This window comes from Leucoraja erinacea, chromosome 3 (genome assembly GCF_028641065.1).
Source record: "Leucoraja erinacea ecotype New England chromosome 3, Leri_hhj_1, whole genome shotgun sequence".
Taxonomy (NCBI): Eukaryota; Metazoa; Chordata; class Chondrichthyes; order Rajiformes; family Rajidae; genus Leucoraja; species Leucoraja erinaceus.
Genome location: NC_073379.1, coordinates 71,408,225 through 71,431,648, shown reverse-complemented (window position 1 = coordinate 71,431,648; position 23,424 = coordinate 71,408,225). Strand labels below are relative to the sequence as shown.

Genomic DNA, 23,424 nt, shown 5'->3' with positions numbered 1-23,424 from the left:
ACATTCCTTATTCACCTTTCCTTTGAGAGCAACGTCTGTTTCCAGGGTTCAATGAAGTTACGCCACTCTGCCATCAAGGCAGGAATGCCCTTTACAACTAGCAATCCTGACAATTGATTTTTCAATAAATTCCGAACCGAGATGTTTATACTAAAGCTACACAAGGATATGCCTAGTGCCAAGGATGGCCTGTTGTTCTAGGTGGTAGACATTTCAAAATTTTCTCTAGATTGTAGCGGCGCGTGCTTGTGCACGCAGATATCGAACCCAGCGTTCGGAAGCCGCGGTCACGTGACTCGGGAGGGGCTGCTTGTTTTCACGCGGTTTTGTTTTCACGAGGCAGTTCAGCACTGACCACCGTTGTGGCCAGACGTGTCAAGAGAGCCTGTAAACTGAAGAATGAATTTCCGAATAAAAATTAGTTTAACAATTCAGTTGTCGTTCTTGCGACCGCCAAATTGGTGACCCCGACCTGTGTAGCCGTCGTTAGACAAGTGGATCATGCAGGAAGAAGAAGCCAAGCCCAGCGCTGAAGAAGCATCGCCGCTTCCAGTGGTCTACTACCATCAATGCTACGGACCTGAAGCCCTAAGATACCAGAACCCCTGCTCGTACCTCGGCCGATCATCCATAGAGGCGAACGCGATCGGCCCAAACGAACGCCTCTACGTCCGTGATCGCCATTCCGGCCACCATTTCCTGGTGGGCTCTGGTGCGATTGTTAGCATTCTGCCTCCGAGCGTCCGAGATACTCGAGTCGGTAAGGTAGGACCCGTCCTCTCGGTCGTTAACGGGAGCGACATTCGCACTTACGGTACGCGGACCCTGGACTTAAATTTCGACCCTCGCCCGCACAGGTGGATGTTTATCGTTGCTGACGTCGCCCAACCGATCCTGGGGGCCGATTTCTCGCACGCGTTCTCCCTGCTAGTCAATGTGCGATGCGGACTCATGGTCCATGTGTCGGACCTGTGCCTTGCCAAGCAGTGCAATCCGTCCACGCCCCTACAGCAACCCGACGAGGTAGCTGAGATCCAGCAACCTTTTGCAGCCGACTTCCCAGGGTTGCTTACGCCCTGGTTCGACGGGGCCGCGCCCCCTCATGGTGTGGTCCAACACATTCCCACCAAGGGCCCACCCGTACACGCCCGTGCGCGCTGCCTCCCGCCCGATAAACTGTGCATTGCACGAGATGAGTTCCAGCTTATGGAGGACATGGGGATTGTCCGATGGTCGGATAGCCCTTGGGGCTTCCCCGCTGCACATGGTGGCCAAAGCGTCCGTGGGTTGGAGACCTTGCGGTGATTACAGGTGTTTAAACACGATAACCACAGCAGATCGATACCCAGTCCCAAACATCCAAGGGGAAGTCGAAGTGCCAGTTCGGGTTGTGTTCCATTTCATTCTTGGGTCACAGCATTACCTGCCATGGCGCGCAGCCACTGCCCGAGAAGGTCGACGCTTTCCGTCGCTTCCCGAGGCCCCTATCTGTCAAGGGCCTGCAGGAGTTTATCGGGATGGTTAGTTTCTATCACCGATTCGTCCCGTCAGCAGCCGCCATTATGCAGCCATTGTTCTAATGCCTGGCCGGTTAGCCTAAGGACCTGGTCTGGTCCAAGGAGGCGGAGAAGGCGTTCGAGGGGGCTAAGACTGCACATTGGCCAACGCCACTATACTGGAACACCCTAGTTGTGGCCAGACGTATCAAGAGAGCCTGTAAACTCAAGAGTGAATTTCCGAATAAATATTAGTTTAACAATTCAGTTGTCGTTCTTGTGATCGCCAAAAGATTCCTTTAAATACGTTTTAATTTGAAGAAGAAGTGCAATGTTTCCAAGTTCTGGATAAAAAGCATCTTTGTGGTGTTTCAAATGCTTTTCTTTACTGGGAAGACCAAAACAATTCATGTTGTTTGAAATGTTATCTAGCCAAAGACCTGTACAAGTGTAGCAAAACCTCCTTGCTCTTCTACTCCAAACCCGTACAATAAAGGTGTGGATGGATTGATTGTACACACGCATATTTGACCTGACTGAATAGCACCCAAACAAAAGCTTTTCTCTCTATCTTAGTACACTTGACAATAATACACCAGTATCAATGCTAAAAGGCTTCCCAATAACTTCCTATAAATGGTAATTTTTTGTTTTGCATACTGGAACTCCCAGATCGCTTGATACATCCACATTTATTAGTTTTACTGTTTGCAGTTCATGTCCAATAGCTTCCATACATGGATGCTGTTAAATCATGATCATCTTTTTGGAAACTATACAAGCTAGGCACAAAGTTTAACCAGCTTTAAGTCCGAAGAAGGGTCTCGACCCGAAACGCCACCTATTCCTTCGCTCCATAGATGCTGCCTCACCCGTTGAGTTTCTCCAGCATTTTTGTCTACCTTCGATTTTTCCAGCATCTGCAGTTCTTTCTTAAACAATTAGCTTTAACAGTGAGTTTTAAATTGGACAAGTGCACACAAATGTTACGCAATGGGAAATAATCTCTAATTCATGATTTAGGAAGTTAGTTACAAAACAATAATTTGATCTGAACAGGGCAATGAATATTACAGTGAAGTATAAAGGGTTTGTGAACGTCACCAGCGCACCAGCAGCTGCTGCCTTGAACTTTCTTTTGTCATTGCTTCTGTGCAGTCTTTTGATTTTAAAGGGCATATAATAATTGTGTCTTTCACTTGTGATATTTAAATTTAACTTTGTTAAATTATTACGGAATTTTCACAAAAGAGCGTTCTCAAACGTCTGCATTAGCAAAAGAAAATATTAAGTTGGGGACAGAGTCACCATGGAATAAACTCACAGCTTAGCAAAGCCAAATGGCCAAAATAAAAGTTAAAATATCCACAGATGATTTCATTTAAAAAAACATTTAGATAGAAAGGGGGCAGAAAATAGATAATGGACCAATGTTACCCAATCGAAGAAATTTGTGAAGCACTATCATAAAATAAATGTGAAACAGATAGAAATGTAAAGTGCCAGATGATTAACTGGAATATCTATACTTTAAATGCATGGAACCAGTCCATGGAACTGCAGAACAATTACCTTAACATCGGCAATTGGGAAGATAATGGAATCATCACTCAGAGGTTAATAGAAAGAAACATTAAAACTGAAATGATATAAGATAGTTAGCGCAGATTTAAATTGTCATGTTTAGTCAAGGTATTTTGATCCTTAGGAGCATAAACAGATAGGATAGATAAGGCGATGCAATAGAAATAACACACTTTCAGAAATATACCACGAAGTAGACTCATGACAGTCAGAACACATATAGTTATGATACAAGTAACAGAATGAACAGCATGTTGATGCAAACCTCTCAATAGCATCCTGGAATTGAAGATATTATGTCCAACATAAGATGAGGATATGGTATTCACAATTGCTATTGGAACAAATAATATAAACAGTATAGACTTGGGAATCAGAATAAAAAAATTGCAGACAAGATCAAGTTGCAGAATTTGTGGGAAAGGAAGTGAATGGAGTATAATTATTACAGAGGAGGATTCCAATCAATTACAGGACAGCAATAGACACAAGGAATCGCAGATGCTTACAAAAAAAAAAGTACTGTCCTGGAGTTACTCATTGGGTCAGTGAATACCACTGGAGGTCATGGATAGGTGGTGTTTCTGGTCGGAATCTTTCTTCAGGCTAATTGTTCTAATAAGAGGGAGATAGAGCTGCCAGGGTGGTGGTGGGGCAAAGCCTCGCAAGTGATGGGTGGATACAGTTGAGGGGAGTGGGGTTGATGGGCAGATGGATGGACAATGACTTCAGATGAAAAATAGATGAAAATGCTATAAGATAATGAGAGGAGACATGAAATGTGAACCAAAGGGATGGAGGTGGAGGAGGAGATGAATGGGGAAGGGGAAAGGGAGTGGACTGGTGGGAGAAATGGGTGCACATCTGGATGGAACAAAGGGAAGTGAGAGAGGGGAATACAAAAGGGTGTTGGGGTGTTACCTAAAACTGGAGAATTCAATGTTCATACTGTTCGGTTGTAAGCTATCCAAACTGAATATGAGGTACTGTTTCTCCAGTTTGTGTGTGTCCTCAGTCTGGCAATGGATGAGACCCAGGACAGGTTGGTGTGAGAATGGGAAGGAGTATTAAACGGTTAACAACCAGGAGATCCAGCAGGCGTAGGCAGACCAAGCGGAAGTTCACAAAGTCGCCTAACCTATGCATGATCTTGCCGATGTAATGGGTTTCTTATGAGCGTTCTGATTTCCTCCCACATCCCAAAGATGTGCAGGTTGATACGTTAATTGACTGCTGTAAATTGCCCCTAGTGCATTATCTTAGTGGTAAATCTGACAAATTTTAATGGGAACATGGGGAGAATAAAGTGGGCTAGGTCAGATAAGTGTAAAAATGAGTGCTTGATGGTTCACACGCACTTAGAGGGCGAAAGGCCTATTGCCAACCTGTATCTCTCTTTTGCCCTAAAGTTGTTATATTTGTTTGGACTATTTTACTTTTCAATAAAATTGAATTTTCGTTTGCTTTCTTGTTCTTTTTACTAGCTCCTGTTCTTTTTACTAGCTCCTCCATTTAAAATTTACAATTCCTTTTCAATGTTCTACAATGTTACAATAAAATCAAACAAATGTCCTTTAATACCTGGAGAAACTTGCTGGAGAACAAAATTAATACAATGTATTCATTTATTGATAACAACAATGCAGACAAGGAGCACCGTTCTCCATAGAAAATGAGTTTACTAACATGTTTTCTGTTTGTTTCAAAATATATACAACGGCAAATCATTTAAAATTTGGATGTATACCTTTCAGCTGTTTGTCAGTAGTCAGATGTTGTGATTTGAAGCCATTATGCCAGAAATGTAGGGTTAAACTAGGTTAAGACTCTGGTACTTCACTGTGTTGAGTACTCTGCTATTTATGAATGAGATATTCATTTCAGGTTCTGTTCACCTAAAGTGAATGATAAATGAAACTGGAGCAGTTTTTCTGGTGTTCAGGACAAAAATTATATCTTAATAAACATCACAAGAATTGAATATTTGATCATCAGCAAACTGGTGTTTGTAGGATCCAACTGCGTGAAATTTGCAACTGGAAAACAACTCTAACTACAAAAAATAATTAATTGTAGAATTTTAAATTCATTTCAACAGTCCAAATCCACATCAATAATTTTGTAAACATCAGAAGTGGGTCATGCCACTGAAGCCATCTGTTCAACTCATAAACATTTCAACTGATAGGCCAGGCGGGCAGATAAAATCTAATAGCATCTCAAGATAAAATGCTTTTTAACAATAACTGATCATAATTTTTCACCTGCATTTCAATTTTAATACAAATTGATATTAAATCAGTGTATGATCCTTCTAAAGGGGATATATTGTAACTCATATTTTTCTTGCAAGTCTGAGAATTCAGTGTTGAATGTAATTTTGTTCTTAGGAGATGAGATTCGCTGGTTGGGCAGAAAGAAAAATCATATTTGCAATGTAATTATATTGATGTAAACAATGTTTTATGATGGTGAGGAAAATATATGTTGCAATGAGTATTTATAACATCAACTTGCTCCTTCCTCTCCAAAGCCTCTAAAACCTTAAATTACGTATAAATCAATTTCTCGGTCCACTTGTTTACAAAAGCTATGCTACGAAAATTGTTGTTACGGCATAATGTGAAAATTCACTGGTGTGTATCACCATCTGGGCTGGTCATAATGTTGATCAAAAACAATATTCTGCACAGAAACAGGCACAATATAGAGCAGTATTTAATTGGTATGTAATTCTCCCACATCAGCAGCATTCTGAGAGAACCACTGACATCATGTGCTGACAGTTCTTGTCTGATATGAATGGACCAAAACCTAGTAGAGACTACGTTAAAATAGTGAGTATGTTTATATTCTTTCCTCATGATGGCAAGATTAATTGTCCATTATTCCTTATTTTCTTGTTCACTCTCTTTTATAATGTTTTAAAAAATACTGTGTTCACCATTAATAGAAGGTTGTCATTGCAGTGTATTAGCCCACACTGATGTAGAAAATGATTGGCACAGTAGGAGGTGTACAATGGGTCATTTTGGTTTGGAAAACATTGCAGCAAACTTCAGCAGCACCTGAACACCAATAAATTGGGCAACTCAGTGGCATCTACACACTACCTTTCATCACAGTGCCATTGTAGGGTACATGAAGGAGATCATCAGGAAAGTCAATGGCTGGGACTGGAGAAGTGGCACGGAAGAAAAGATAGTCCAATCTCGGCCCAATGTTTGGGGCTGGGGAACAGAGTTAGAGGATGATCAGAGAGTTATAATTGGGGACAGAGGCATTGGCAATGGGGTAGGACCAGGAGTAAGGCCACTAAGGAGCGCGTTTGGTGGGTGAAGAAGTTAAGTTTCAAGAGGGGAAGAAGGAATGTTTGAAGGGAGGGAAGTTAACAGAGTGGGTTCCCCAGGCTCAATATTACTCAGCCTATAAATAAGTATGACAAGTTGATATAGCTTGTAAACATTGGCTTGATAAGTGAGCATCCGGCATGATCCCTGGTGATCAACAATATCCCTTCAAGCCTGAGTTCATGAAAATGTCAAGAACACCCCTGGGCAAAATTGTTGGGAAAATATCCAAACACAATAGTTGATTCCAAGTTGAAACCATTGAAGCTGATAAATAATTTTCAACAAAAAGCAATGTCTTTTATTAAAACATCAACAGAGCTCCCATGTTATTGTTCGCAAGGTGTCACAGAAAAATTGCTTTATCATTGTTATATCGAAATGGGTTCAATCATGAGATCATAAATGATAGGAGTAGAATTATTTGGCCCATCAAGTCTACACCACCATTCAATCAGGGCTAATCTATATCTCCCTCCTAGCCCATTCTCCTGCCTTCTCCCCATAACCTCTGACACCTGTACATGCACATTTCAGATATGCACCCCCATTGTTTCAGCCTGCTCATGCCCCACCAAATTACTTTCTTTCTGGTTTGACTCCATCCTTTCTCCCATTGGAATTCTTTCTCACTAATATTCATGACATTTTAACAATCTCCAGTTCCTTGATCCCAAATGGTTTATCCGCACCATGGGTGTACTAATTCATTTACATCTCCATTCCATACCCAAATGGCCAGAGAGCTCTCCGCTTCTTCCTTGAACAGAGGTCCTCAAGTTCCCCTCCTCCAACACAGTCATTCACTTGGCTGAACGTGACCTCAGATTAAACAACTTCTTGAACCAAGCTCATTTGTTTGGATCAATGATATAAGCATGAGCATTCACATGAGCCCAGGCTAACTGGCGTTTTGTGGGACATGTGGAACAGTCTTTGTCACTATCTTTCTTTTCATATCAGAAATGGCTATTCTGCGTGTCATCATCTTTTCTCAGATTTTCCTTTTCCATCCATTTAGTCTGGCCTGTTGGACATGTCTCATGGCCTTGCAAGATAAACCAGCAGCATCAAACCCTAACTACTACTCTAACTGCTCCGGTACCTCATTTGGTCTCAACCTATTTGATATATTCCACTTGACCCACCCATTCCTCCCCATTCTCTCTAATAATAATAATAATAATAATAATAATAATAAATTTTATTTGTGTGTGCCTTTCAAAAGTCTCAAGGACACCTTACAGAATTTAACAAGAGTAAAAAAACATATAATTGGAGTAAAATAAATAATAAAGACATCACCAGTACACAAATTAAAGACAGAATTTGATCCAAAGACAAAAAAATCAAAAACACAATGTGATGAGAGAGCAGCGGCAGCTAAGCCCCGCCAGTGTACACTCTCCCTTCCGACAGCCATCTTGGACACAAACTAACATAATCACTTACACACAAAAAATCATCCCCCACAATGGTTACCACTGTGGGGGAAGGCACAATGTCCAGTCCCCATCCCCAGTTCTACCAAAGTCAGGCCTATTGAGGCCTCCGCTATTGCCTCTACGGAGGCCCGATGTTCCTGGCCGTTCTGGCCGGGTGCTGTTGCCCCGGCGTCGGGAGAGTCCTCTCAGTGGCTGGGCCACCTGGAATGGCCGCTTCCTTACCGGAGACCGCGGCTTCCGAAGCCGACAAGGCCGCGCCGGTTTGGAGCTCCCAGGCTCCCGATGTTGAAGTCGGCGCCGCCTGCTCCGCTCTGCAGACCCGCAGCCCGGTGGTGTTAAACCCGGCGGTCACAGCTCACCGGAGCTCCAGCGCGTCGATCCAGCGCGGCGACCCAGGCAAGGCATCGCTCGCTCCACTCCGCAATAGCGCTCCAGCGCTGTGCCGCCACCGAAGCCGAGCTGCTGGGCGGTCCCCGCCAGGAAACGGCGCTACACGCCCGCTGGTAGGCCACGAGGACGGGTCGACGGGGCAGCCCGGAGAAAAAGCTGCCTCACTGACCAGGTAGGGACCTAGAAAGATAGTTTCCCCCTTCCCCCCACATTAAAAAGTCTATTTCTCCTACAAACAAAACACAGGACTCACTAGAACTACAAAAAAAGTGAATTAAACGGACGGCTGCTGGTTAGCAGCCGTTCCCCAAGATGGCTCCTCCTCCTCTGCCACCTAAAACTAAATTGCTTTCTATTTTTCAAATTGAACATTAATTTTTCTCTTACTGCCAATGCTGCCAGAAAAATCACACTTAAAGTATATAATTGAACAAGCTCCAAGATGATCATGCACAGAATATTTTCTTATTGGGTTAGCTCTTAAAGTGAGAGCACATCCAAGAATGTGATATTCAATGTGGGATTATTATTGAAAGAATTTAACCATTAAAATTAAGTATAGAGTCAATTAGTACAAAATTATATTATGATCCTAAATTACTTAGCAGAAATGTGGGTATCCTGCAAATTGTTTTCACAACATTGGGTGCCAACATCCACATAAGGTGTAATTCCTGATTAGAAATATTCGGCAATAAGTACTTACTACACTCTAAACACAAATCTTGCCCCTTCAAATGCACACATTCTCTCCCTCACCTAATACTTATACTACTTTCTCACTGAAGAAAGGAATCGACTCTAAATCGCAGAAATTCTTTATTTTCACATTATTGCCATCACTGTAATCTGGGAATTAAAGTAATCACAACATTCTCTTCTTGACAAATGACATCCAATGTCTGTAGTTGAAAGTGTGTTATCTGGGCCACTCCCTTTGATGAGATGATCAAAATGAACAATCACAGGGAGTTAATAGCAAAAAGAGTTCTCATGCATTAGCAGAACAATCAGACACAGAATGGTTATTATCCGCAGATGTGAATCAATTGAACTTTAATCAACTTAAGATATAAATAAATACACCATTACCTTATTTGATTTAAGGTAGATCACAAAATGCTGGAGTAACTCAGAGGGACGGGCAGCATCTCTGGAGCGAAGGAATGGGTGACGTTTCGAGTCAAGACCCTTATTTGATTTTCTATTTGCAAGATGCAAAATTTCAAAAATCTTCAAGCTTAATAATTTCTTAAAATATAGCTTGCAAATTATGTTTTGGCCAAGAGATTGGTGGATGAGTCTACATCAGAAATATTTAAATATCTCAATTTGAAAAATTAAGTCATCAATAGTTATTTCTCCAGCAATGTTGACATAATATAATTGACTGCCTCCAACATTCCTATTTTACTGAGAACTTCCTGACATACACCCACTACTTGACTATGACCAACTACATCTGCTTTCGTAAATATATCTATGTATCTCCATCTCCATTACAGCTCATTTGCTGATGCCACCCTCAATCATTGTTTGAGACTCCACCACTCATATGTTCAACCAGCCTTTCTTTCATAAGTGTAGGAAGGAACTGCGGATGCTGGTTTACACCGAAGATAGACGCAAAATGCTGGAGTAACTCAGACTGAAGAAGGGTCCTGACCCGAAATGTCACCCATTCTTTCTCTGCAGAGATGCTGCTCAAGTATTTTGTGTATTTCTTTCACAATATAAACAAAAAAAACTTGAACTCATATAATTTTTTACTGCCACAGATCCTAATATACCTAGTTCTAGTCACCCATTTGTCTCCTTTTCACATCTAGCCTTATGCCCCTGTCCCACTTAGGAAACCTGAACGGAAACCTCTGGAAACTTTGCACCCCACCCAAGGTTTCCGTGTGGATCCCGGAGGTTGCAGGTGTTTGCCGGAGGTTGCAGTGGAAGCAGGTAGGGAGACTGACAAAAACCTCCGGGAACCGCACGGAAACCTTGGGTGGGGCGCAAAGTCTCCAGAGGTTTCCATTCAGGTTTCCTGAGTGGGACAGAGGCATAAGTCACTATCTCCATCCATCTACTAATTAACCCCCCCCCCCCCCCCCCACCACCACCACCTAACCTGAATCCATTAATCACTTACCAGGCTTTACCCCACCCCACCTCTCTTTTCCACCCCCCACAGCCCCATCCATCAGTCTGAAGGGTCCCAGCCCAAAACATCATCCATCCATTCCCACCACAGATGTTGATCTGCCAACACGTTGTTTTCCCAGCATCCGCAGTCTCTTATGACTCTTTGTTATGTTTAACATTTTTATTTTCAAATCCCCTTCCCACCGTTCCCCATCACTATTATCTCCTCCAACCCCATAGCTCCCCACTGTTCCTCTGCTTCTGATTCTAAATGCTTTGCCAGGGTGTACTCTGTTTCAGCTCTCAAATTTCCTCTCTAAACCCTTCAGCCTCTCACCTTATTTAAGGTGGCCTTAAACCCACATTATTGTTTTAGAATTTATTTACAAGGCTTGATGTGGTTTGTGGAACCTATATGCCTTGCTTGAACTATGAATATCAGGACCCTCGTGGACAGACCCAACAATGACAGAGCTGAACATTGTCCCACTATCATAGCCCAGAACCTCAAAGATGTTTCAACATTGACATTGCTGCTCTGAGGAGACATAATGGGTTGGATAAAACCAGCTGAATCAACATAACTTTATAATCATGGCCATTTTCAAGGTCCAATGTCAGTAATTACAGTAGGATCCTTATGATGTCTGGCACAGGGAATGTCATCACAGCAATTATCCTCAATCACTTCCTCCCAGTGGCCAAAAGGCTCCTTCCTGAATTGTAAATGTAGATTGAATAGGGTTTTCACTGTACAGCAAGTCCAAGAAAAATGTAGTTAGCAGATCTCTGAATACCTCATAAAAAGCTTTAATTTTATAAATTGAGGAATAATGGAAGATCCTTCTCTAACAGGTCTGTCCTAAACAAATCATCACTATTCTTTGTCTCCTCCACAATCGCATGCAAGCCACGACATTGTTGCACCCTTTTTAAAATACCTCAAAGTTTTTGCTACATTTTGGCACACTGAATATTTTAATATTTTAAATAATGTAATGTCTATTGTCTATTTTTATTGGTATGTTGTCTGTCTGTGTTTTTAATATTACTTGCACATTTGGAGTATGGGGAAACGTAATTTCAATCCTCTGTGTAACTACTGTTGCATAATTGAATTGACAATAAAGTTTACTTTGAACTTTGAACTTTGGACTCTCACCCATACACCAATGATATAATCCATTCACAGTGCTGCCTGGGGTCAAGTAAGGCTGTGCCATTGGACCAAAGCTTGTCTCCATCATTTTCGCTGCAATACGTCACCTTTTCTCAATCTCCCCATGAGTGGAGTTAATCCAAAGGTTCAGTAGAAAACTGTATAATGTTTGCATCTCCATTCCAGATCCATGATCACAACTTTATCTGTCAAATTACAATATGCTGACAACACTTGCATAAATGCACATGTGATACTGGGTCCTAAACCATTGCTGATTCTTTCAGCAAATTGTTCTCATGTGCTTATTTTCTAATTGACTTGGATGGTTCTTACACTAAACTAATCAAAGGAAAGGTCCCTTTGCCAAACTGCCCCCACACATATTATTAACCCCTGATAATCAAGACCCATACTCAGGAGCCACAAGGGCAGATGTCGATAATAAAATTCAACACAGGCTTTAATGATCCAGCAGTTTCAAGCAACTGGGAGGAAAAGTGTTTGGAGTCCAAAAAACTAACCTCAAGATCTATTGAGCAGCAGTCCCAACCCACTTGTTGAATGTAAAATGTAAAGGCCATTCAATTTAATCAGAAAGTAACAATGGTAATACTGTTTGGTGAAAGAAGCAGTAATGGCTTGGTGCTCAGTATCATATGTGCAGAGGCATGGTCCATGCACAGCAGTCACTTTAAGTACTGGAGAGCTATTATTGCTACTGCCTTTGCTGAATTCCCCAAATCCACTGGCAATATGTGAGCTCCACTAATAACCTCCTCTCCTTGGCCAAGCACTGAAGGTCTGATCGCACTCACAACTAGGGTTACTAGGTAATGGGAGGGGAACGCTTCTGCATACCTGATGCTAGACTCCTAAAATGTACGTTACTCTGAGCAAAAGACAGAATGCTGGAGGAACTCAGCCGTTTAGGGAGTACGGTGGAGTGAAATGGCCAGACAACGTTTCGGGTTAGGACTCTCCTTCAGATAAATCGAGCAGGCATGACCCGAAATCTTGTCTGTTCATTTTCTTCTGCAGATACTGCCTGAACTGCTGAGTTCCTCCAGCTGTCTGTTTTTTTTGCTCAATATTTCAGCATCTGAAGTCTCCCGTGTCTACACTATTCTCACCTAGAATGTGGCAAGTAATTTCCAGGAGAGAAAAAAACCCATTTCAGAAATCTCGTCGCTCATGGGAATCTCTGACCCGTGATCTTTCAACTAGCAGAGAAGCATCCAGGAAGGCTCCAGAGTTTCTCCGACATTAACACCAGGAGGCTAAGTGCAACCAGCAGAAAGAAGACAACCATCCAGTCGCCATGAATGCCTTCTCAAGCACCACCTGTCCCACCTCTGGCAGAGTATGTTGTTCCCACAACTTAGCCATCTCAGAACCTAGAGATCAGAGGGGAAGCCCGTGGAAGCATCTTTCAATGTTATAGGTGGTTTACAATGGAATTAGTTGCTACTTGGGAAAAGCAAAAAAATACTGATTACATTGTATCATTTCGCCACTTTTCGCCCATCATCGCCACTTTCTACAGAAGCACAATTGAGTCGGTCATGACCAGCTGCATCTCTACGTGGTGCGGCAGCTGTACAGCTGCGGACTGGAAGTGCCTTCAGAGAGTGGTGAGGACAGCGAAAAAAATCATTGGGACTTCTCTTCCTTCCATCATGGACATGGGGTACAAGCGCTGTCTGATTAGAGCTAAGGGCATTACCAGCGCCCCCACACACCCACAATTTGGACTGTTCATACTGCTTAACTCTGGGAGGAGGTACCGCAGCATGAAGAGCGGGACAACCAGGTTCTGCAACAGCTTCATCCCCCAGGCCATAAGATTACCGAACAATCAACAAAACCGAGGCTAGAACTTCTTAAATATCGACACTTTTTAAAAACTTTTTATATATATTTATTTTACAGAACCATGCACATGAGGCATTTTTATGGACGCACCTAGCACTTTTTACTATTACCTGATTTTGGAGAGTCAAATGCAACAAAATTTTGTTCAAGGTGCACTGTGTCTAGGTGTATATCTGAATGACAATAAAGTCTTCATTCATTCATTCTAGGAATGGGCAATGACATGAGCTGTTACAACACATACCCCTGGGAGCGTACTCTCTGATGAGACTTTGAGATAAAGATTTCGAAAAAATACATGCTTCTGGGAATGAGAATAGACCTCACATGATACCATGTTCTGAAGATTTTTTATGGATTGGAAAATTTTGTGCCATATCCTTGTTTATATTTGTCCTGTATGCAAATACCTATATAGCAACATAATGAATTGATTCGATATTGGGGTGAATTTAATTAAATAGAAAATAAATAATCCACATGGTAAAAACAGGAAGCATGCTCAAGCAGAAAAGCGCATGAGAAAGAATTCTACTCTTTTAGAGTTCTGCATAAGGTTTCTGGCCATCATTAAAGTAATTCATGCCAGCCACCCGTGTTAATAATTCCGGGCTGCATACAGCACCCTCTAATGGTGATGATTGATTCAATGTTGATTCAAAACAGAAAAACAATCAGGATTGAGAATTTAATACGTTTAAAGAATATAGATCATGATCATAATCCTTGATCTTGACTAGTTTTATGTAAATGGCTGGCTGCAAAAACGGCATTACGTTTTGTAATTATAGGTCCAAATGACACATTGAAATTAGGTACTTGAGTAGGCCATTCGGCCCTCTGGAGCCTGCACCGCCATTCAATATGATCATGGCTGATCATCCAACTCAGTTCATATCCCAGGCCATACCTGCCTTTCTCTCCATACCCCCTGATCCCCTCAGCCACAAGGGCCACATCTAACTCCCTCTTAAATATAGCCAATGAACTGGCCTCAACTATCCTCTGTGGCAGAGAGTTCCAGACATTCACCACTCTCTGTGTGAAAAAAGTTCTTCTCATCTCGGTTTTAAAGGATTTCCCCTTTATCCTTAAGCTGTGACACCTTGTCCTGGACTTCCCCAACATCGGGAACAATCTTCCTGCATCTAGCCTGTCCAACCCCTTAAGAATTTTGTAAGTTTCTATAAGATCCCCTCTCAATCTCCTAAATTCTAGAGAGTATAAACCAAGTCTATCCAGTCTTTCTTCATAAGATAGTCCTGACATCCCAGGGATCAGTCTGGTGAACCTTCTCTGCACTCCCTCTATGGCAATAATGTCCTTCCTCAGATTTGGAGACCAAAACTGTACGCAATACTCCAGGTGTGGTCTCACCAAGACCCTGTACAACTGCAGTAGAACCTCCCTGCTCCTATACTCAAATCCTTTTGCAATGAAACCTAACATACCATTCGCTTTCTTTACTGCCTGCTGCACCTTCATGCCTACCTTCAATGCCTGGTGTACCATGACACCCAGGTCTCGCTGCATCTCCCCCTTTCCCAATCGGCCACCATTTAGTTAATAATCTGCTTTCCCATTTTTTGCCACCAAAATGGATAACCTGATTCATTGTTGATTCATAATAATAATAATAATAAGGATTGAGAATTTAATACTTTTCAACAGAATATAGTATTGAACCAAATGCTTTACAGAGATTGATTAAATTAATTGAAATGGATCAAATGTCATAAATTTTAAAAACAAAAAAAGATAGAAAAATAGAAAAAAGGACACAGAACAGTACACCATTCGGCCCAACAAGAAACCTCCCCCACAGCAGAATTCACTGTGAGGGAAGGCACTAAAAATCCCCAGCTCTCCTCCCCCTCATAGTCCACCCGATCCCGGGGTCTATATGTGGCCTCCTCAGCCAACTCGATGTTAAATAGGCCCTCCCGAAAGCTGGATCAACTACCCTCTGGGGCAACGAGAGTTCTAGAGATTCACCACTCTCTGGACTGAAAAAAGTTCTTCGCCTCCTCCCTGAAGACTGCAATGTCCAAAAGTTCTCAGGCCGCGCTGGCCGGACCCAACACTGGCGAACTCGGACACCAGGCCCTAGCCTGTTGAAACCCCTTAAGCCTGGTAAATTTCTGCAGCCGCAGCTCAGCGATCTTCCCAGTGCTCCGGAGCAAGTCTAAACCAAGGCGACCTTCATAAGTACAGGCATCGCCCGCTCCGCGTCAGTCTGGTGTCCCAGCTCTGCACCGCCGGCGAAATAACCCGCAGTCCCGGCAGGAAACGCCGCTGTACAGCAATACTCCAGCTCGACGGTAGGCACCACAGAGAGGACGAAGAAGCGGTTCGGAAGAAAACCGCTTCTCCGACCAGGTAGGACTGGGATTTAAACAGTTTCCCCCTTCCCCCCCCCCACCTCATAAAAGAAGACTTCCAATTAAAATTTCCCACGGACAGGACTAAAAATAAAAATAAAAAAGGGAGAAAGGACGGACTGCAGGAGGGGCGGCCATACACAACGGCGCATCACCCCCGCAGTCCGCCATCTTATCCACATTATACTGCATCTGCCAAACATTTGCCCACTCACCCAGCCTATCCATCACCTTGCAGTCTCCTAGCATCCTCCTCACAGCTAACACTGCCCCCCAGCTTAGTGTCATCCGCAAACTTGGAGATATTGCCTTCAATTCCCTCATCCAGATCATTTATATATATTGTAAATAGCTGGGGTCCCAGCACTGAGCCTTGCGGTACCCCACTAGTCATTGCCTGCCATTGTGAAAAGGACCCGTTTACATCCACTGGTTCTCCCCTATCCACGCTCCTAGTTACATCCTCGAAAAATTCTATAAGATTCGTCAGACATGATTTACCTTTCGTAAATCCATGCTGACTTTGTCCAATGATTTCACCACTTTCAAAATGTGCTGCTATCCCATCTTTAATAACTGACTCTAGCAGTTTCCCCACTAACGATGTTAGACTAACTGGTCTGTAATTCCCCGTTTTCTCTCTCCCTCCCTTCTTAAAAAGTGGGGTTACGTTTGCTACCCGCCAATCCTCAGGAACTACTCCAGAATCTAAAGAGTTTTGAAAGATTATTACTAATGCATCCACTATTTCTGGAGCTACTTCCTTAAGTACTCTGGGATGCAGCCTATCTGGCCCTGGGGATTTATCGGCCTTTAATCCATTCAATTTACCCAACACCACTTCCTGGCTAACCTGGATTTCACTCAATTCCTCCAACTCCTTTGACCCGCGGTCCCCTGCTATTTCCGGAAAATTATTTATGTCTTCCTTAGTGAAGACGGAACCAAAGTAGTTATTCAATTGGTCCGCCATATCCTTGTTCCCCATGATCAACTCACCTGTTTCTGACTGCAAGGGACCTACATTTGTTTTAACTAATCTCTTTCTTTTCACATATCTATAAAAACTTTTGCAGTCAGTTTTTATGTTCCCTGCCAGTTTTCTTTCATAATCTATTTTTCCTTTCCTAATTAAGCCCTTTGTCCTCCTCTGCTGGTCTCCGAATTTCTCCCAGTCCTCTGGTATGCTGCTTTTTCTGGCTAATTTGTATGCATCATCCTTCGCTTTGATACTATCCCTGATTTCCCTTGTTATCCACGGATGTACTACCTTCCCCGATTTATTCTTTTGCCAAACTGGGATAAACAATTTTTGTAGTTCATCCATGCAGTCTTTAAATGTCTTCCATTGCATATCCACCGTCAACCCTTTTAGAATTAATTGCCAGTCAATCTTGGCCAATTCACGTCTCATACCCTCAAAGTTACCTTTCTTTAAGTTCAGAACCATTGTTTCTGAATTAACAATGTCACTCTCCATCCTAATGAAGAACTCAACCATATTATGGTCACTCTTGCCCAAGGGGGCACGTACAACAAGATTGCTAACTAACCCTTCCTCATTACTCAATACCCAGTCTAAAATAGCCTGCTCTCTCGTTGGTTCCTCTACATGTTGATTTAGATAACTATCCCGCATACATTCCAAGAAATCCTCTTCCTCAGCACCCCAGCCAATTTGATTCACCCAATCTATATGTAGATTGAAGTCACCCATTATAACTGTTTTGCCTTTGTCGCACGCATTTCTAATTTCCTGTTTGATACCATCTCCAACTTCACTACTACTGTTAGGTGGCCTGTACACAACACACACCAGCGTTTTCTGCCCCTTAGTGTTTCGCAGCTCTACCCATACCAATTCCACATCGGTATGGGTAGAGCTGCGAAACACTTGTAAATTATGGTACGTTTGGATTGTCAGGTCCTTTGATAACAAGCCACAAGGCTATTAAATGAGAGCACATGCAATAAGGGTAATAGACTGACTTTTAGAAGCAGTACACGGCAAAGCTTTCAGTTGGGTAGCTGTGACTGGTGGAGTTGCCACTAGTCACCCCCTCCCAACTAATATATCCGAGTTTTCTGATTTCGCAAAGCTAGATGACCGTATGTGAGATAGATGCAGGGAGGCTTCAGGAGGCTAGACAGGCTAAGTGGAGGCTGATGGAATATAGTATAATGCAGCCAACAGAATCAAAGAATCACAGGGACATGTATTGTGGAAGTCCACGTTAGTCATCAATACAATACAATACAATACAATACAAATTTATTATCATTTGAGCCCCAGTGAAACTCAAACGAAATGTTGTTTCCACAGCCATACAAACAAAGACACTGTCTTACAGACATACACATAATTAAATTCACACAAACATCCATCACAGTGAAGCCACTGTGATGGAAGGCAAGTCTTTTCTCTCCCCTGTTCTCCGTGTTTCTCCCGATGTCCAAGCCCCAGGCGGGCGATGATGAGTCCCACGGCCATTTTAGGCCGCGCGGGGCGATTTACGGCCCCGCTCCCGGTCTGAAAGTCCAAGGTTGGAGCCCCCACGGGCGATGGTGAGTCCCACGGCCATGAAGCCGCGCCGGGTGATGTACTGTCCCGGTCCGGGTTGTTCCAACCCCGTGACACCGGCTGGAGAAGTCGCGTTGCGGGAGCTCCGGGAAGCGGTCTCTCTCTCTCCTCCCAGACCCGCGAGCTCCCGATGTCCCAGTCCACCGGACCTGCGGCTGCGTTGCTGGAGCCTCCGAGCCCCAGGAGTCGAGTCGCAGCAGCGAGTCACCGCCGCTCCCCACGCTCCGAGGCCGGCCTGCCCCACGATGGTGAGTCCGCAGATCCGCAGCTCCGCAGCTCCAGCAGTACTTATCTATACAAATTCCAATTTCCAGCACTCAACCTGTGACCTTAATTACTATGTCACTTCAAGAGCTCATCTGACTACTCTTTAAATGTTGTGATAGTGCCTATTTCCACCATCACATCAGGCAGAACATTCCAGATTGAAATCATTCTCTGGGTGAAAAAAAACCTTCAAATCTCCTTTAAATCTCTTGCAAAGGGAAACATTTTTGACTATCTAACTTATTTATGCCCCTCATAGTTTTGAATACCTCAGAGATCCCTCTTCAGTCTTCTCTACTCCAAGAAAAATAAATCCATCCATCCTATCTGGTACCACTCTTATCTTAATTATTAAATTCAAAGCTACAATGAATCTCCTCCAATTATCTCCATACTATTTCCAATGTAATCACATATTTCCAATAAATAATGTACTTTTAGGCATCCTAGGAAATGTACACCAAGATTATGTTGTTCATTACCACTTATTGGGCCCTATCACTTAGCTGTGTATACCCTAGCCTTTTTAGACTGCCACCTCATATATACCATTCTGTATGCAAAGACTGCCCTCTTTGCACCAATTTTTGTTGTAATTTGCAAAGTTACTATTCAGGTCATCTTCATTCACATCCAGATCATTCATCTATGTTGGATCCCAGCACTGAACCCTGTGGTGCACCAATGGTCACAGACTACCAATCAAATATACAACCTCCAACCTCGGCTTCCTATCACCAAAACTATTTCAGATTTACATAATTAGCCTGTATCCTATGGGTTTTAACTTTTGTTCAGTCTCCCATGTGAGACCTTTTCAAAGACTTTACTTAAATACATGTAGACAACATTAAATGCACTACACTCATTGACATGCTTAGGCACTCCTTTGAAAAATCCCATTATTTGCCATTGCTAAGCAATGCGATCACTGATAGCATTTTCCAAGAGTAGATTAATCCTGTACAGCAGAATTGTTTTCCAATATTTTTCCTTCCACTGATGTGAGACTCAATATCCCGTAATTAGCCCTGGTTATCCCTGCTGCTCTTCAGGAATAAAGGTACCAGACTTGCTATCCTCCAATCATCTGGCACTTCTGTTGCCAGAGAAGATTAGAAAATATCTCTCAGAGCTCCAGTAATCTTTTTATGACAGCCTGGGATATATCACAATGGGCCCAAGGGATTTAATGTAACCACTCTAAAGCTCGCTAATACATCTAATACCTTCTCCCCTCCTGTGGAAATTTGCTCAAGTATTCCACAATCTTCCTCCCAGAACTGCAATGTCCTACTTAGTGAAAAAAATTGAAATATTAATTTCAGACCTTACCTACCTCCCCTGGCACCACACACAGATTATCACTTTGGTACCAATTGCAAGCGACTCTTTCCCTGATTACTTACTCACTTGCCATTAATGTTACCCTATTTTAAGTGGCAATCTGCACATTCTGTAGAGCCTCACCCTTTTTCCATTCTGTAAAAATGCAATTAGCCACCTCCATCTTCCTTTATCCAGTTCTCAATATCCCTTGTCTTAATGATTCTTTGTTAGCCTTCCCATCACTATTACGGGAGCATGTTGGCCCTGAACTCTCACGCTTTCATTTTTGAAAGTCTTCCACTGGTCGCTGTAGACTTACCTGCAAGTATCTGCTCCCAGTAAACTGTTTTGTTCTATTTTATCGTATAGAAAGTAGCCTTCCCTCAATTTTGGACTTGAATTTCTCGTCTAACTTTGTCCTTCTCCTTAATCATTTATAAGTTATGCTCACAATCTCTGAAATGTTCTCCCTCATTTGCTTCTCTTGCCAGTGACTTTCCCAGAGATTAGACCCAGTATCACCCCTTCTATACTTAGGACTATACTAGGACTATCTTAAACCAGAATATTTTAAAATGGTAATTGATTGAAAGACATTGGTTGTCAGTGATATAATGACTGATGGTACTCAGGTTCCACATGCAATTAGGAAGGCACTTCACATGTTGCAAAAGGGTGTGACTAAAGACATTTTACAGTAATTATAAAGAGCACTGGTGAAACTGTACCTGGAATATTGTGACTGGTTTTGTCTCCTTGACAAAGGAAGACTGTGGGATGAATGGCCTGTCCTTATAAGAGACATTGTGCAGGATGGGTCTATACTCCCGAGTTCAGAAGAATGAAAAATTATCGCATTCAAACGTACAAAATTCTACCAGGACCTGACAGGATAAATGCAGGGATGAAGTTTCCGATGTACCAATCGTCCATTCATCATTGAGCAAAGAAGAATTATCCTCACAAAATAAAGAATTGGGAAAGCAGATGATATCTAGATTATCGATCTTGTGGTCCTGATAGCAAACGAATCATTCCCATGATACAATTATTTGAATGGGTAACTATATCGGGGTCACTCCGTTTTACTGTCCTAACCTTTATGGAAGACACGATGTGTCGGAAGTTATTTATCAGCTTACTCGACTGGCATCATTACTTTGTTGGACTTATTTTCGGAGAGGTTTAAACATCGTTCGTTCTCAAACTTTAAAAATGCAACATTTCCCTCGCACCTGAAATCATTACTCATGAAAAACGTCATTAAATAAGACTGCAGAAAACTTCGTTGAAATGTTTGCGCACAAAGAAGGCAACGGATGATTTTCACAGCAAACATCATGATAGATGTACATCCAGTCCATGCAAAATGGTTACAGTAGCAAGATCTCCCTGGACACGTCCCTCATTTAAACAGACAGTTAATAGACAGACAACCCCATTTTTAGCCACGGATTTAAAATACACAGCGCCGAGTGCTTACAGGACCAACTCTTCCGGCGTTTAAGTCTCATTAGTTTTATTCAGGAAGATAATCGCTTCCTTGGCAACATAAACAAAATAAATGACTCCCAGCTACAAATTTCAACTGCCTTGTTGTGATCCAGCTCGATTACTGTAACGGCCCATTGGACTGGCTGCTGTGAAATACAGTCGGATGGGCATTTATATATTTGAAATAAAATACATTTGTTTTGCCTTCCAGTCGGTGACCGTTGCTTGATATTTTAATAATAGTTGAGAGGAGAAGCAACAATATATATACATATGCATAAAAGATGGATGAAGCAGTTGTCTCTCCACAGAACTTGTTTATAGTCTGGCTCACATTAGCAGCTGTCCCTGCATCAGCCCCACCGGCAACAATAAGCGACGGCGCTCCCCTCCCTCCATCCCTCCCTCCCTCTCTCTCTCTCTCTCTCTCTCTCTCTCTCTCTCTCTCTCTCTCTCTCTCTCTCTCTCTCTCTCTCTCTCTCTCTCTCTCCCTCTCCCTCTCTCTCTCTCTCTCTCTCTCTCCCTCTCTCTCTCTCTCTCTCTCTCTCTCTCTCTCTCTCTCTCTCTCTCTCTCCTCTCTCTCTCTCTCTCCCTCTCTCTCTCTCTCCCCCTCTCCCCCCTCCCTCCCCCCCCCCCCCCCTCTCCCCCCTCTCTCTCTTTCTCTCCCTCCCTCTCCCTCTTTCCCTCCCTCTCCTCTCCCTCTCTCTCCCCCCTCTCCCTCCCTCCCTCTCTCTCTCCCTCTCCACCTTTCTCCCTCCACTCTCTCTCTCATCTCCCTCTCACCTCTCCCTCTCTCTCACCCTCTCTCTCTCTCCCTCCCTCCTCCCCTCTCTCCCTCTATCTCTCCCCCCTCTCCCTCTCCCTCTCCCTCCCCTCCCCCTCTCCCCTTCCCTCTCCCTCCCTCCCTCTATCTCTCCCCCTCCCTCTCTCTCTCCCCCTCCCTCTCCCCTCCTCTTTGACCAGCTCACTTGCTCGCCTCACCTTGCAGGCGGATGTAAACATCGCTGCCCGCCGCCGCCTGCTGCTCTTCCTCCGGCTTCTTCCTCACCGAGCGCCGCTTCGACACGCACCCTCTGCGCTTCTCGTTTTTCCTCTTCATGGCCGGGGCTCTCCCGCTTCACACCGGCGACCCACCGGTGGTGGATGCCCATGCAGAGCGGCAGCAGCAGCGGCGGCGGCGGCGGCGGCAGCGGCCGGACCCCCCCATCCCCTCCCCTCCCCTCCCCACTCCAGCCGGCCGCGGGTTTGGCTGCTGCAACGTCGCTCTCGCCTCCTCCTCCTCTTCCTTCTCCCCGCCGCTCCTGCCCGCTGCGTTGCGCTGGCTAAGTGACGTGAACGGGAGAGGCCGGCACAAGGGCAGCGCAAGTTAGCCGATTCCCTGCCCCTTCCCAAGAAAACATGTCAAACTACAGCACCAAACTCTCTCTGCCTGCGCGACTTGCCTCCCCTAAATGGATGGGCCGCCCGGAACATCACTGCCAAGGGGTTGGCAACCTGTTATATTTTTCTCGAGGGGGATGTTGGGCATGTTAAGTGTGAGGGCAGGCAGCAGAAACTGGATTGGGTTGTGAAGGTGCCCAGCTGTAGTGCTGCTATGGGCAAAGCCGTCTTACTGGTGAGGGAAGAAGCGTTTAGATGTTTCCAAAATGCCAATGACACCCGAGTCCGAAGAGTTGGAGATATAATGACCAGCATTTTCAGTGGCATTGAATAAATGTCGGAGCTGACATTATTTTGTTTTTATAAATATAGACCTCAAGGGTCGCCTATGAGAAATATGGGCTTATTTTCTACTTTGCCCTTACTGTCTGCTGGGCATCCAATCTCGGCACAAAATAAGGTCAACATTTCCGAAATCTGCTAGTGACAAGCTAATGTTGAGCAATTATGCCTTAAACATATGATGAGCGTTTGAAGGCACTGGGCCTGTATTCACT

The 23,424-nt window shown here is 43.5% G+C and overlaps 1 protein-coding gene across 2 annotated transcripts in view; it reads right to left on the bottom strand.

The window, feature by feature from the left end:
• The window catches only part of LOC129695710 (dual specificity protein phosphatase CDC14A-like), a 114,196-nt gene extending 91,520 nt beyond the window's left edge, over window positions 1-22,676 (bottom strand). The window contains exon 1 of one of the 2 annotated variants that reach the window (XR_008723216.1): window positions 22,469-22,676. Coding sequence is in view for 1 of the 2 variants with exons in the window: in XM_055632901.1 (XP_055488876.1) it covers window positions 22,469-22,586 (118 nt within the window). In the remaining variant the exon portion in view is untranslated. The remainder of the gene's footprint in view (window positions 1-22,468) is intronic. The other variant, XM_055632901.1, reaches the window with a different exon arrangement.
• Window positions 22,677-23,424: the final 748 nt, after the last annotated feature.